Source organism: Grus americana, chromosome 8 (assembly GCF_028858705.1).
Source record: "Grus americana isolate bGruAme1 chromosome 8, bGruAme1.mat, whole genome shotgun sequence".
Taxonomy (NCBI): domain Eukaryota; kingdom Metazoa; phylum Chordata; class Aves; order Gruiformes; family Gruidae; genus Grus; species Grus americana.
In genome coordinates this window covers 29,022,003-29,037,055 of record NC_072859.1, presented here as the reverse complement: position 1 = coordinate 29,037,055, position 15,053 = coordinate 29,022,003, and the positions used below count along the sequence as shown (strand labels likewise).

General features: G+C 38.0%; 1 protein-coding gene across 2 annotated transcripts in view; it reads right to left on the bottom strand.

The window, feature by feature from the left end:
- Nucleotides 1-15,053, bottom strand: part of OSBPL9 (oxysterol binding protein like 9) — a 64,998-nt gene that overhangs the window by 36,603 nt on the left and 13,342 nt on the right. For both annotated transcript variants that reach the window (XM_054833595.1, XM_054833598.1), the window contains exon 3: nucleotides 11,091-11,169. In XM_054833595.1, coding sequence (XP_054689570.1) covers nucleotides 11,091-11,169 — 79 coding nt within the window. The remainder of the gene's footprint in view (nucleotides 1-11,090; nucleotides 11,170-15,053) is intronic.

Here is a 15,053-nt window from a genome sequence, read left to right as displayed (position 1 = left end):
CAGCTCAAACCCATCCGTACTCAAAACCACCGCAGGTCTTCCAAATAAGTTAAATAAACCCTCCTTTAGGAAATTCTTTATTACTTTTTAACACATCCATTCCTATAAAGGCTATTTCATTGGCCAGAGGAAGGGACGAGGGAAGGAGAATCAGAAATCCACTGAAGATTTTCTCTCTTATGCTCCCCTGCCTTTAGGAGGAAGAAGCTGTAGGTTTTTCTAGACTCCCCAGAGAACACCCTATCAATATCAAGATAAACATACTGCATTGTTTACTTCAGTATATATACACTAATTATGTCAAATTAACAAAACCATCAGGAAAGAATGGACAATTTATGTGTTTGTGAGAAATACATACAAATGTATTTTTAATATAGAAACTTGCTCTGAGTCTAACTGATGAGGTGGCCTCACAAAGTAGTGGGGCAAAACTTCCACTGCACACAAGGTAAAAGTAAAAGCCTGGTTTGAAATCTAGCTAGGTTTTTAAAAAATACTTATTTTCCCAGATATTACAAGTCAATCCCTATTCATTGTTCTTTTAAAATAGTAAAGTGTGATCAATTGCACAGGTATTCGGTAATGATACCATTAACCTGCACAAATAAAAACTAGACATAAGGGAAAGTGACTACCCAAAGTGCTCTCATATGCACAAAGGAAGTCTGTAGGAAGAAGTTAAAGTAATTAAATGTTTCTTGGAACAGCAGGTAAATAACTTTCCTGCAGGAACTGCAGCAACTATCAAAAAGCTGGATTTTACCATGTGTAATACTCTCAAAAACTCATTAGAATGAACTTATAACTTGCAGGGGTTCTTCCTACTAGTTCTCTATATTTTAACTGAAAAGCAGAAGTAGGTGCTGAAGGCAAGTTTATAATGCAGTGACACTAGACGGGATGAAGGGACAGAAACCCTATGAACTCTGCCCAGATGACTGCATTAAGCCAAATATATTTCGCAATGTGCAAATTGTATTTTTTCTTTTCACATTATGTACACGTATGCACACACAAACACCCTGTTCTTTTTTCACAGCATAGCTTACACTTTAACACTAATTCCAATTACTGAATCAGTCGATTAGAATCAGGTATATTTTCCCCTGACAGCAATTTTAATGCTTATTAGCTTCTTTGGTTCTGCTTACCCAGAACAGGCCCCTTTGCCTCATCCTGACAGACACATTAATCAAGCTTATGCTTCTGACACCAGTCACCACTGAACAGTAAACATATACACTTACCTGTGTCATTAATCTATCAGTACTTCAAATGTATCAATGCTTCAACTCTTCAAAGGTGTGTTCAAAGTGGCGGTGGTTAACATATTTCAATGTGTGTAAGGTTTCTTGGGCTTGTTTTCTGTGTTTTTTTAATCAATCACCTCCCAGTTCTGAAGAACATCTGACTAGGGAACTGGGGTACAAATTACTGAGGAGCTAGTAAGTATTTCACAGGATACAAAAATCCTACGTTCAAGTTTTTTGCCTGTGATTATTTAAACTAAAAAAGGAACAATTAAGCTGCAACCCAGTGAATTAATCCTTGTATTGCAACAGACTTCCTATGACCTTCCACACTGCCAGCAAAAAGAGGTTACTGTATTAGTTAAATACTAATCTCAATGTACAGTAGCCCATTAATAAAGATTATCACATTAAGACTTGTATATGAAGCACTAACAGAACAGAAAAGGCTCACAGCAACTAGAAACAAACCACTCAGTGCAGTTCAAAAACTGAACTGACTTTCCCATGCTCATCAATAAAGTAAACTTTTGAAGTTTTTATTCCTCCAATAGCCCTTTTCATCGCTCTTTCTACATGGGTTCAGCAGAAGGAAAAAAAAGCTGTATTTTTTCCTCATATACTACACATCGCAAACTCATGGCATGGCATAATCAATCTTCAATCCTTAGGTAGAGCACATGAATCTCATCAACCCTGCTACTAAGACAAAGTCTTGGCCACAATAAATTCAGGAACACTGTCATGAGAACTGCTTACCGCATGGAAACGCACAGCATTGTAACCTTTTAAGCACTCTCTGTTGAGGAGACTGGTTTAACTTTCAGACCATCTATCATCAACAGCAGATCCTCCTGGCTCTCATCCATACACTCTTTTAAGAAAACCATGGAGAAAACAGTAGGATGCAGTTTTTAGTAAAGCAAGCTGCGAGAAAAGTTATATTAAATCTAATCAAAATGGCTGCTGTGAGATTAGGTGCAAGTAAAAGCTCTCTAATGGTAAAAGCAATTTAGAACTGAACAGCTGCCAAAAGATCACTGATGAAAAAAAAATAATCAATGGGAACATTCAAAAAAGAGATTAGCCAACACACTCAGAAACAATTTATGGGAAAAATCTACACACAATGGTCAGAGATCATTATCCACCCATCTGTAGGGAGAGCTAGATATCCAAGCCGTTTTTCATTTAAAGAGGGCAACTTTGGCCAAAGAAAAAGCTCTAATATCTTTTCAGTTAAAAAGTTTGTGATGCATACTACATAATATCCGCTCTGCATCAGCAAATGCTGGAGCCCTTCTTCAGCAGACAGGAGATAAGAACGCCTCACTCATTAGTGCTGCGCTCCTGTCTCAAGTACTCTGAAATGACTCCAACCTTTTTCATGATTTGATCAGGCTCCGTTTTGAAGGGAATTCCACCTCCAACCCCCTAATTCCTATGGGAAAGCTACTCCAGAATTTCTTTCTGCCAACATATTTGGGATAAGGCAATTATTATCTAGTCCAAGGAATTTTACTAGTGTCTGTGCTTATATAAAAATGGAGGAATGGTATCTGGTCCCTCCTGACACAAAACTTCTAGAAAGAGAAGAATGTTCGGGGGCAAGAAAGAGAAACAAGTAACATGTTCCTAGGCTGACTCTAGAATAACAGTATTACAAATGACAAATAAGAAACACTGAGACATCTACATCAGAAATATCTGGCATTTAAAAAAAACATAAAGGTGTTACTTCAGCTGTTTAGAAGTGATTCAAATGTTTTTACACTAATTAGAAAAACAAATAAAACAGAAGACCCCACTACACTACATGAATATTCACTGTGGTTCTTAGTCTGATGGGTTAATGCGATAGTCACCTTGTCAGCTGAAATTCGAATTGCACTAGGGCATCAACTATCCACATATATATGAATACTGCCTGCATTTGAGAGAACAGTAACAGTCCCTGTGCTTTTCTCTATTTTAAGCGCCAGAATCATTAATTCAGTTTTTACTGCAATTTGCCAGTGAACATTTGCACATGGAACCAGCTAAATCCACATAGACCCATAGACTCACTGCTGTATGCAAGAGGTTGGAATTACTAATGGCTGAAACATTGCAAATTTACCACAATTATGTCAGTTAAGCTACTGTTATATTTTTCTAGTAGAACTAGTATGTATGAGGTAGATTACAATTTGTTCCCATACGCTTAACCTTTCACTCCTCTGTGTCTATAGTGCGTCCTTCAAAAGGTACCTGTATAATTTATTGTGACATCTCAGGCATGTCTGAGACAACTATGGGGTACTTCACACAAACACAGTCCTATTTATGACTAGTTCAGAGAAGCACACTTGAAAAGTATGTAAATGCATTACAGTGAGATTTCATATGATAATATTTTTAAAGACGTGCATTTTTTGCAATCTGTCTGGTTGAGCTTATTCGTAAGATATATTAACATCCATTTTTTACCAAAAAATATTTCTGAACTCTTTCCTAGAGGAGGTACAAAGTAAGAAAAGCAATTATTTTACCAAGGATAAAATTATTGAATAAAAAAAAGTACTAAAGATAAGAATTATTGCTTCTACTGAGGAATCTCAGTAATTCAGAAAAACGATGTTTTACAACTCCTAAAATATTCCCTTATCTCTGAATTTCCCAAACTGCCAAGTTAGATATGTCAGAGATTTTAAAAAATTCTATTCTATGAGGATACGAAGGCAAATGAAATGCAACTACATTAAATGCTCTCAGCCTCGATTAATTTCCCCAATAGAGAATAAATTTTGTAATTTAGTTTCCATAATATTTACTTTGTTGTGAAGAGATTATATGTGTTTATATAACGCATACCAAATGTTAAAGTACAGCATAAAACAGATTACTTTTTCTAGCCTAAGCTTGATAGCATCTAAAGATTAGATATAAACAAGTTTAACAACTCTGCTCCACGATACAGCATTTACCGCTAGCATTTCTAGGTCATGCACAGCAGTACTTGGAAGACAGAATATACAAAACATATCACCTCAGAATTAGCATCCTGGTGTTTTGTTTTGTTTTTTTCTGTGTGCATCTACATAGGCATCAGGATGAAAGAAACCCCTCAAGAATTAGTTAAAAAAATCACTAGATTACTTATAAATACACCATACTGTCACAAAGTGAAATGCATATTTTATTTTCATTCACTGTGACCTACTTACAGGCAGAACTCAGTAAAAAAAGTCTATTACACCCAGAGTCAATAGAGTCAATTATGCAGCCTTCATTCTGACAAAACTTCCACTGATTTTTATGCAAAATTCCTGTATTTTCTCAGCCAAGTACAGAACTAATTTAGTATCTCTACAAGCAAATAACCAAATGATAGAGGTGAAATGCTGACTATATTGAGATTGATAGGATTTTTGCCACCAATCTCAACAGAGAGAGATTTTTATCAGTCATGCCCAATAAGGCGGAAAAGTCACACATCAATGGACTGTTCCATGGCTAAGTAAATGTCTCTTTGAAGTCACTGATGGCCTTTCAAACCATAGAAAAACATGCAAGATGAAGCAGGGTTTTATACAAGCCTACCAAAATACTACAGTTTCATTGCTTACAAATACCCTTCTAACACATGCAGCTCCCACCTCTGTCAGTAGGTTGAGCATAGTCACAGTACATTATTTCCTCTGTATCATAATTTTGGAGTTGTCACAATCATTATTCTCCCTTCTACTAATCTTCCTCCTGATGCCATTCTCCACCCACATGTATAAATCAACCCTTATTTTCTCCTGCAGGTGTTTGGTCAGTCTGATCTCCCTGTACCTACTATAGACTTCAGCGCAGTCACGAAAGAAAAAGAGAAAGTCTAATCTTGTCCAAAGAAAAAAGCATCAAATGGTCTCTTGTGTCCAATGTATCAGTAAGATTAATCTGTGGTCTTGAGAAACCAATAAGACTGCTGTTTCACTGTTACCTAAGCTCAAAAGCTTTTTTAGCAAGCTTTATAATCAGTCCATAAACATATCTTCAGGTGGAAACTTGTGTGACAAAGGAAATACGTGATCAAGATGCTATTAGTTCTCTCTAGGAATTCATACACAACATGTAATTTCACAATTAAACATTTCTGAATGTGGGACAATCTGCAAGTATCTGGGTTTTCACTAGAAAATGTCCATATTTAAATATTAATAATAGCAACATTAAATAATACTTTATATAGTGTATTATGTGGAAATGGCTTTCAAGGTATGTTTGCATTTAAAAGCCATTGCAGATTACACTGAACTAGCTTAGAAAGTACTAGTTTAAGGTAAAAATCATATTTTGGCTTGAACGAAAAAAAAATCGAAGTAGAACAAAAATATAACTGCTTTCCTTAGCCAATAATAGTTCTCAATTTAACAGGTCAAACTCAAGTTTATTGCTACTTGGAATTTCTTGTTAAAAGAGAAGGAAAAGAGTGTTGAACTTCTCAGTATCCCTCCCCTCCTTATAGTGAGACCTTTTCTGACCACTTCTCCCCTTCCAAAATATTCACCATGTATCGTATTTACAGTTGAGATAATAGAGTCCTACTGATGCCAAAAGTAACAAGCAATAAATATACTATTTCTTTCACAGGAAGGGAAAAAGAAAACAACTGGACACATCAGACAGATACTGTTTCAAGGTATTATTTTCTTTGCTACTCTGAAGTTTAACATCCGTTTTGAAACCTGCTATTTCAACCTCAAGAAATGGAAAATCAAGAGGTGTTTATATATGACCATAAAAATGAGTGCAGATAACCTCATTAAAAATGGCATACTCATGGTATGATTGGAAAATAGACAATTATAATACAGGATGCTGCGGGTGCAAAAAGGAACTGCATGAAACAGTAAAAGCACAACCATGCACCATTCCCTGAGCTCTGGTCACAAGATCCAACTACTCAAAATATCGGTGTAATACATTAATAGCAACAAAAGGAGGTAGACAGAAGAGAGAGGAAGACAGAAAAACCATACTGCAAAAGCTAAACCTAGTTCTGGTTTGCAGAGGACTTTTTGCAGTTTTGCCAGTTGGGAGAGGATGAGATGGAGCCCAGAACTTTGTGCAGCACAGATCTGGTCAGTTAAAGGGAGGACAGGTAGCTCTGCTCTGATGTAAATGTATGAAGAGATAAGGCTGGAAGCTTTACTCTTAACATACCTGCTCATCCTCCTCTGCAATATAAAAGCGCCATTGAGCATAGCATAGAATTCACTGTTTCAGCATCACCAGAACCCCAAAAGACCCTGAAAAATGTTAGCTTAGGACAACGATGTGGTCACAGCAGTTATAAACATCATTGAGAAAATCAGCACAGACCAAGATTTCACACCAAAATCTCTTTCTAGGCATTTTTCAATATCAAATTAAAAAAGCTCTAAAAATTTTTGGGGAAAAAGGCTGCAGTTTATGAATCGTTATTTAAATTGGGTAATCTGATATACTAAAGCGCCTCTTTATACCACAAGAGCAATCAGCTTCCTGTCATCTATTTGGTGGACAATGCTACGGTTTTATAGAACACTATAAATACTGACTATTTCCCCAAGTAGTGGTGAAATGCAGGTCTAAAGCCATCCTACTTAAGTTTGATCTCAAAATCTCAAATTCTGATACTGCTCAGCAACTAAGGTCTTTGCGGACCCCAGTATATCCTTAGTAATAGCTGTGTTCCACATTAACAAAAATTCCTTGCTTTTATAACATTAAGGCAACTTCTTGCTGTGCCTATCTCCCTCTCTTCTCAGCTGGGATGGTAGGCAGTCACAAACTAAGCTAGAAACTGGGGCAGATGGGGAAAAAGGAGAAATCTACCTTTACCAGCTGACAGCTTTCATGTAATAGGAGAATAAGTTGCACAGCAACATTCATGCTTCATTTCTCAGATACTTTTGTGGCAGGAATAGGAAAGGAAAGAAAAAAGCTAAAGCAAAATCATCTCAGATCAATGCACTGGACTGCTTCCAATCTTTCAATCCTTTATTACGCAAAACAGTGGAGACAAGACTGACTTGCCTTCCAAGGAACTGTGCTGCAGGCTGTAAAAATAAGAGCTGGGTTTTTAGGTAGGAGTTTAGAAATCTGAATTCTTGTTTCTGCATACAATGTGTGTTTAGTGAAGTATTTCAGTCCAAATAAAAGCCATTATTGCTTCAGGTTAGACAGCAATTCAAATATCAGAAGGCAACAATACCCTTGATGGACTATCTTGAACAGCATGTTCCCACGTTTGAATTTAAGCCACAAGCATCCTAGTGAGCAGAAAGAGCAGCTAAGTGATATGAAGGATAGATGAACTGACTTTCAAAATGGAAAGAGCTTATAGCTAGGTGATGATATGAGATGATGGATGAAAAAAAAACCCAAAAACCCAAACAACAGAACAACAAAAACCCCACAGTATTTGAAGGTTATGGAACATTTAGAACAGAGACATGTATTACAGCAAGAAAAAAATATATCATCAAGAAAGAGCTTCCTGACAGGAAGGTACATTAGACTAAGAATATTATCCCAAATGTCTTGCAGCAACTTGAATGGATTTTTGCATCTAATCTGAACAAACCCATGAAGGAGTGCTTTGAGATCTACCTAATTCAGAAGCCTTAGAATCAAGCCATGAAACTGGATATAGAGTATGACCAAATAAGGACCATCAGGAGATGAAGTACATTTTTTAAAATATATTTTTTAATTTCTATGGACATTCTACCCCTCCCGTCCTCCTCCAGTGTGAACAGGTATCAATACAGTCACACGTAACAATAAAACAAAGGGAAAAAAATCTGCTGGGTACTCTGGCAGAGCTAAAGTTAAGCTGACAGTAAAACCAAAACATGCTGTTTGTTTTATTGCCCATATTTATTCAATTCACTTCTTTCCTTTATATTCAGGTACTCAGTATATGGATACCATTTGATATTTACACAGTCATCATTCAAAGCTTACATTTTCTTGGTAATAAAAACTTTTGAACTTTTACTAATGTTCAATACAGAGATGGCTACTAGGAAGCACAGTTGCAAACAGAATAGAGGGAGATTATCACAGGCAGCAACGAAATATAAACTACACACTGGAAAAACACAGAATTTCCCTAGATCCAGTGACAGGCAAATCTTAGTGGAAGTTGCTGGAGGTTTAGCGCTTCAGAAATTCAGTTACACACATACACACACATAAGGAAACAACATCCCTGTGTAAAGTTGATCTTTAGAGAAGATATCTTTAAATTACTTATTTGGCCTTCATCTCATTACTTACATCTCTAGAGTGTTAGACAGAAGTGCAATTTTGAGCAACTAACATTAAGAAACAAATAATCAATCTAGTATGAAGTTTTTCCTTCTTTTCCCAAATCCAAATTCTATCACTGTCTGTCAGCAAAATTTCACTGAGGCCAAAGAAGATTCAAGTCTTCACCAATCAGTACTTAAAGTCTGAGTACAGGAAAACATTTTTCTTCTGGAGCCTGAAAGAGAAACTGTTCCACTGCAGATATGACCCTAACTTACACACAGGTCAGCAGAGAAAACGTTCCACTGCAGATGGGACCCTAACTTACACACAGGTCAGCAGATCTTTGAAATCTTGGTATTTTTAAAGTTCTGTCATTTTCCCAACTAGGCTCCAGGCTGTTTGGATCCCTGTCTGTCTTTGAGAATGAAGAAAGGCAATAAGAAGGAAGGAAAAGATTGTATCTTTTATAAAGTTGCCATTTCTGAAGCAGTCTTCTCTTCCACAAGACTTCTTTATAAAAGAGTGAATGTATTTATAGCTACGACTATCTCACAGAACAAAAGCTCTGTCTGGATCATGTATAAAAAATCTTAGAAAGAAATTGTTAGGAATACTGTATCTTTTCTTGGATTATTCCCAGAATCTGTTCTACATAAACTATGTAGTCTCAGAATGCATATTGTAGTATTTACATTATTACCCATTCACCATTCATGACTGATAGTGACCTATATTCCACATAAATTAAAGCCTGTGTAATACCAAACAAACATTTTATACATATATATGACATAAGGATTGCATGAGGTGAAAATACATTTATGGTGACTGTAAGAACTATGGATATAGTTCCACAGAGCTGTTTCATACTGAAATGTTCCAGCACTAATATCTTACCTGCCTTTTTACATTTTTGCTTTACAGCCACATATACTAACTCTACAATTTGCTGGATATCAGGGATGCTATCTTCATAATACGCTAACAGAAAAAGCATAATACAGAAAACAGTGTACAAGATCTTAGTTCTATACTAAAGTAGCATACACGAATCCTGACCTGATATACAATGCACACAAATTGGGATTATAAAGCATGAGATATTATGTGACAAAACTGGTGTTAAAAAACTATCAGTATTACTTAGAGCAAAACATTACTTGTATCAAATACTATCAGTCTTCTTTTAAGACATCTGACTACACAAAAGAGAACATAGCATATAAGAAATAAGTGCAAATAAGACATATTAAAAAAGGTATATCTTTGTAACTAAAGAGGAGAGATTTCTAAATTTACCTGTATCAAGTTCTCAAAAATTCAGCAGTATTTAGCTTCATAATACTGAAAGACTGCCACAGTATGGCATTCCATTACTGCATTAGCAATTAGCTTGCATTTTATCAGTTATCCTTGGGAACAGTAGATTTAAGTATTACTGTGAGCTCAGCATTATGAAGGTATGTTTATGAGGCTTAATGCAGTGAAAAGCCAGAGTACAGCAGCAGCAGCATTTACAAAGAACTGTAGCACAAGGAATACAGACACCAGTGACAATATGGTGTACAATTAATATTTATCATTAGAAATATTCTCAAAAACACAGCACTATTAATGACAACCCCTATTTCCAAATTACTGATTTTAAAATATGTACAGTACAATATAGGTTATAGAATTATTCCAGTGTATGTATATAAATTAATATGACTGCTTACATGCAAATGTGCCTCTTGGATATTTACAGTTTCCAGCTCTATGCAAAGCAATTAAATGATTTAGTCACTACATTTTAGAGGGAAAGCAAAAGGACTAACAAATGTTAGTTGAAAAATATTTTTATCACACTTCCCTAGGATTTTAACATTCAGAAAAGATAAGTTCTCTAGTCAATATTATCACAGTATTTTATCCTACTGCTGCAGATAAAATAATTTAAGGAGTACATAACAATTATATAGTACCTTACCCTTTCTACCGGTGAACCATAGCATGCAATGACGAAACATAGCAGTGGCAGATGGCATTGGTGTTAGTAAATGTGAATAAAAGGATAATAGCAGAGAAATGGTGACTGGCAGACAAGACACAGAAATGTAGATGAAATGAATGCAAGCTGGTAAATCTTGAAGCAAAGTTCCACCTTTAAGCCAAATGTTGCCTCTAGTCTCCTCATAATTGAGCATTAAGTTCTATTTGGATACAAATTGCAACCTCCAGACCAGTCTTGATTCTCTTCATACAGAAATGCATAATTGTATCTTGATAACGAAGATCAGAAGCGTTTTGTAAGCGAAACCCATTATCAGAAGCCCATTACTTTCTCCCCTTGAGTGATTTATTCTTTACATTTTTAATCTCCAAATCCTGCCAGAGCTACAGTCTCTTTCTAGCACATATGTATCCACTGCAGATGTAAATCCCTGCCTAACCTGCAGCACCCCTGGATCCAGAATGTTCTCAGTGTGCTCATTCATGCTGTTCTGTTGCCAAACATTTAAAATCATCCATCAAATACAAGTGGAATCTATTATAAGAAAAAAACAATCTCTTCTTTCAGCTCACCCTGAAAATGGAAGGTTTTCTGATCAACAGTTATTGTGAAGGTGCTGTCGTCCTCATCGTCTATACCAATCACAGCTCCCTGTGAAACAAAGAACAAAATCCTGATAAGGCAAGCAGTGACATCAGCAGCATACACTCTATCACTACACCACTGGAATTTAAAAAGCATTGACAAATTAGAAGCAAACTGAATACAGTAAAGAGCAGAAAGATTCTCTGTTTAGTCACAGGATGCAGGTCAGTTCTTTAAAATAGATTTTTTAGTTGCAGAAAGAAATAGTAATTACTTGTAAAACTGTGATTTTCTGGATAATATGCATCTTTTATTTTTGTGATGGAGGTGACTTTATGGTACAGCATCATTATAGTAAACACTCTTCTTGTACATTCCAACTTATATTTTAAAGAAAAGCGGGGAGCAATATTTTATAAGTACATTTCATGTATAAAAATATTAATTCACAGATACTCTACAAAAAGAAGCTCGTGACCTGATTTTATCTATCAGTCTATTAAAAAAAAATTGATTCTAGCAGAATGAATTTGGCCCATCGTGTCATGTCACTGGTACACTGCATGATCTAATTTTCAGTCCCTAAGTAAATATTAACAGTAAATCATCAGGATATATCAAAAGCAGCTAGCTTTGTCTTCTAATTCCTCATGAATTATTAGAAGGAAATGCAAATAAATTATAGTTAAAGGCCATCTGTGCTTAGCTATTTACAAATCTATCCACATCTTCATTCCTGCCCCCCCCCCCTCAAACACTGAATAAATAACAGTTTCACCCAGGAGAAGACGACACTGAAAAAAGAATCATTCCAGGCCTCTGCCAACTCCAACAAATTATAATGTTTAGTTCAAAAATCACCAATGGATTTACTCAGTTTCTCTTCTCCAGGAGACATAGCTTCAGGATCTGTTTTATCCTTCCCCCTCCCACAAAACAGACAGACATCACTGGAAGGTGCACATATTTAAAGGGTAAATTCTGCCTTTACTGTCAGAGTAAACAGTAAGTAACAGTAGTAGTAGCATCTGTGAGTCAATTCCAACAAGTTCTTCATTTCATTCAGCCAAGTATCATACAGCAACTGCAGAGTAGGGTGTCAGGTATGTATCAGGCTGGCCAAAACATAAGAATTGTTTTGGTACAGACTTAAGGGCAGGGGGATCTGAATCAATCTTAGTCACACACGTCCTTCATAGCCCCTGCACGAGGCTTCTGGCCAATGGTACCAGCTCATGTATGGCTGGGACTATCAATCACAGGCACCACAAGACAGAGTGGCAGAACAGGTCCTATTTAACAATAGCACCAACCATATGTAATACAAGGCTACATAGCAGGAAAGGATAGCTCCAAACTGTTTTTTCTTCCCTCCATTGCCAAAAATGTACCACTTCTCCAAAAGAGTATCTTCCATACAGTCTTTACAAGGACAGCACTGTGATCACTATAAAAAAGGCACCTAAAAAGTGTATCCAAGCCAGTATAATTCTGAATACTTTTAGCGCCAGGACATAACAACAACCATATGACTAGGGGACACAGCCAGAACAGCTGATCCCAACTGACCAAAGGGATATTCCATACCATATAATGTCATGCTCCGGATATAACTCGGGAAGCTAGCCATGAGGCAGGATTGTTGCTTGGAAACAGACTGGGCATTGGGGTTTTTTGCACCTCTGCGGGTGGTGAGCAATTGCACTTTGCATAATTTGTTTTATATTATAATATTGATATTTATTTTCTTAATAATAATTTATTAATATCTAATAATAATATTATCTTCCTTTGTTATCCTACTAAACTGTCTTTATCTCAATCCACAAGTTTTTTTTCCATTCCCTCCCCCATCCCACTGCATGGGGAGTGAGTGAGCAGCTGCATGGTGCTTAGTTACCAGCTGGGGTTAAACCATGACAGTCCTTTTTGGCGTCCAATGTGGAACTGTGTTTCCACCACTGGGGCAATACTGGACGCCCCTCCAAGTGAAAGCAAACTGTGACCTGCACAGGAGATCCATTGTTTAGGAATAAAATGGCAAGATGGGCAAGATCACAATGGATGTGATCATCAAAATAGCAGCTATGTCTCCACCAAGTAGCAAAGAGGACACACAAGCTTTCTTAGGCATTGTGGGTTTTTGGAGAATGCATACCCCATATTACAGTCTGATTGTAAGCCCTCTTTATCGAGTGACTCGGAAGAAGAATGATTTTAAATGGGGTCCTGAGCAATGACAAATTAAACAGGAAATAGTTCATGCAGTAGCCCTTGGGCCAGTGTGGGCAGGACCAGATGTAAAAAATGTGCTCTACACCACAGCCGGGGAGAATGGCCCTACCTGGAGTCTCTGGCAGAAAGCACCAGAGGAGACTCGAGGTTGACCCCTGATGTTTTGGAGTCGGGGATACACAGGATCCGAGGCCCACTAAACTCCAACTGAACAAGAGATATTGGCAGCATACAAAGGGGTTTGAGCTGTTTCAGAGGCAGTTGGTACTGAAGCACAGCTCCTCCTGGCACCCCGACTGCTGGTGCTGGGCTGGATGTTCAGAGGGAGGGTCTCCTCTACACACCATGCAACAGATGCTACGTGGAGTAAGTGGGTTGCGCTGATCGTACAGCAGGCTCAAATAGGAAACCCCAGTCACCCAGGAATTCTAGAAGTGATCATGGACTGGCCAGAAGGCAAAGATTTCGGAATATCACCAGAGGAGGAGGTGATGCATGCTGAAGAGGCATCGCCATATAATAAACTGCCAGAAAATGAGAAGCGATATGCCCTGTTCACTGATGGGTCCTGTCACATTGTGGGAAAACATTGGAGATGGAAGGCTGCTGTATGGAGTCCTACACAACGAGTCGCAGAAACTGCTGAAGGAGAAGGTGAATCAAGTCATTTTGCGAAAGTGAAAGCCATCCAGCTGGCTTTAGACATTGCTGAACAAGAGAAGTGGCCAGTACTTTATCTCTATACTGACTCACAGACAGTGGCAAGTGCCCTTTGAGGGTGGCTACAGCAATGGAAGCAGAACAACTGGCAGCACAGAGGCAAACCCATCCGGGCTGCCTCACTGTGGCAAGATATTGCTGCCTGGCTAGAGAAGCTAGTTGTAAAAGTACGTCATATAGATGCCCATGTATCCAAGAGTCAGGCCACTGAGGAACATCAAAATAACCAGCACTGGATCAGGCTCCTAAGATTGAAGCGGCTCAGGTGGATTTGGACTGGCAATATAAGGGTGAACTATTTATAGCTTGGTGAGCCCATGACACCTCAGGCCATCAAGGAAGGGAGGCAACATATAGATGGGCTCGTGATCGAGGGGTGGCCTTGACCCCCCCACTATTGCACAGGTGATCCATGAATGTGAAACATACGCTGCTGTCAAGTCACACAGTTAAAGCCTCTCTGGTATGGAGGACAATGACTAGAATGTAAATATGGGGAGGCCTTGCAGATTGATTACATCACACTCCCACAAACCACCCAAGGAAAGTGCTATGTACTTACAGTGGTGGAAGCAACCACTAGACGGCTGGAAACACATGCCGTGCCTCACGCCACTGCCTGGAACACTATCCTGGGCCTTGAAAAACAAGTCCTGTGGCAACATGGCACCCCAGAAAGAATTGAGTCAGACAATGGGACTCATTTCCAAAACAACCTCGTAGACACCTGGGCCAAAGAGCATGGCATTGAGTGGGTGTATCACATTCCTTACCATGCACCTGCCTGTGGGAAAATCAAACAATACACTGGACTGTTAAAGACTACACTGAGAGCAACGCGTGGTGGGACCTTCAAACATTGGGATACACGTTTAGCAAAGGCCACTGGGTTAATCAACACTATGGGATATACCAATCGAGCTGGCTCTGCCCAATCAAAACTTCCATGTACTGTAGAAGGGGATGAAGTACCTGTAGTGCACATAAAGAATATG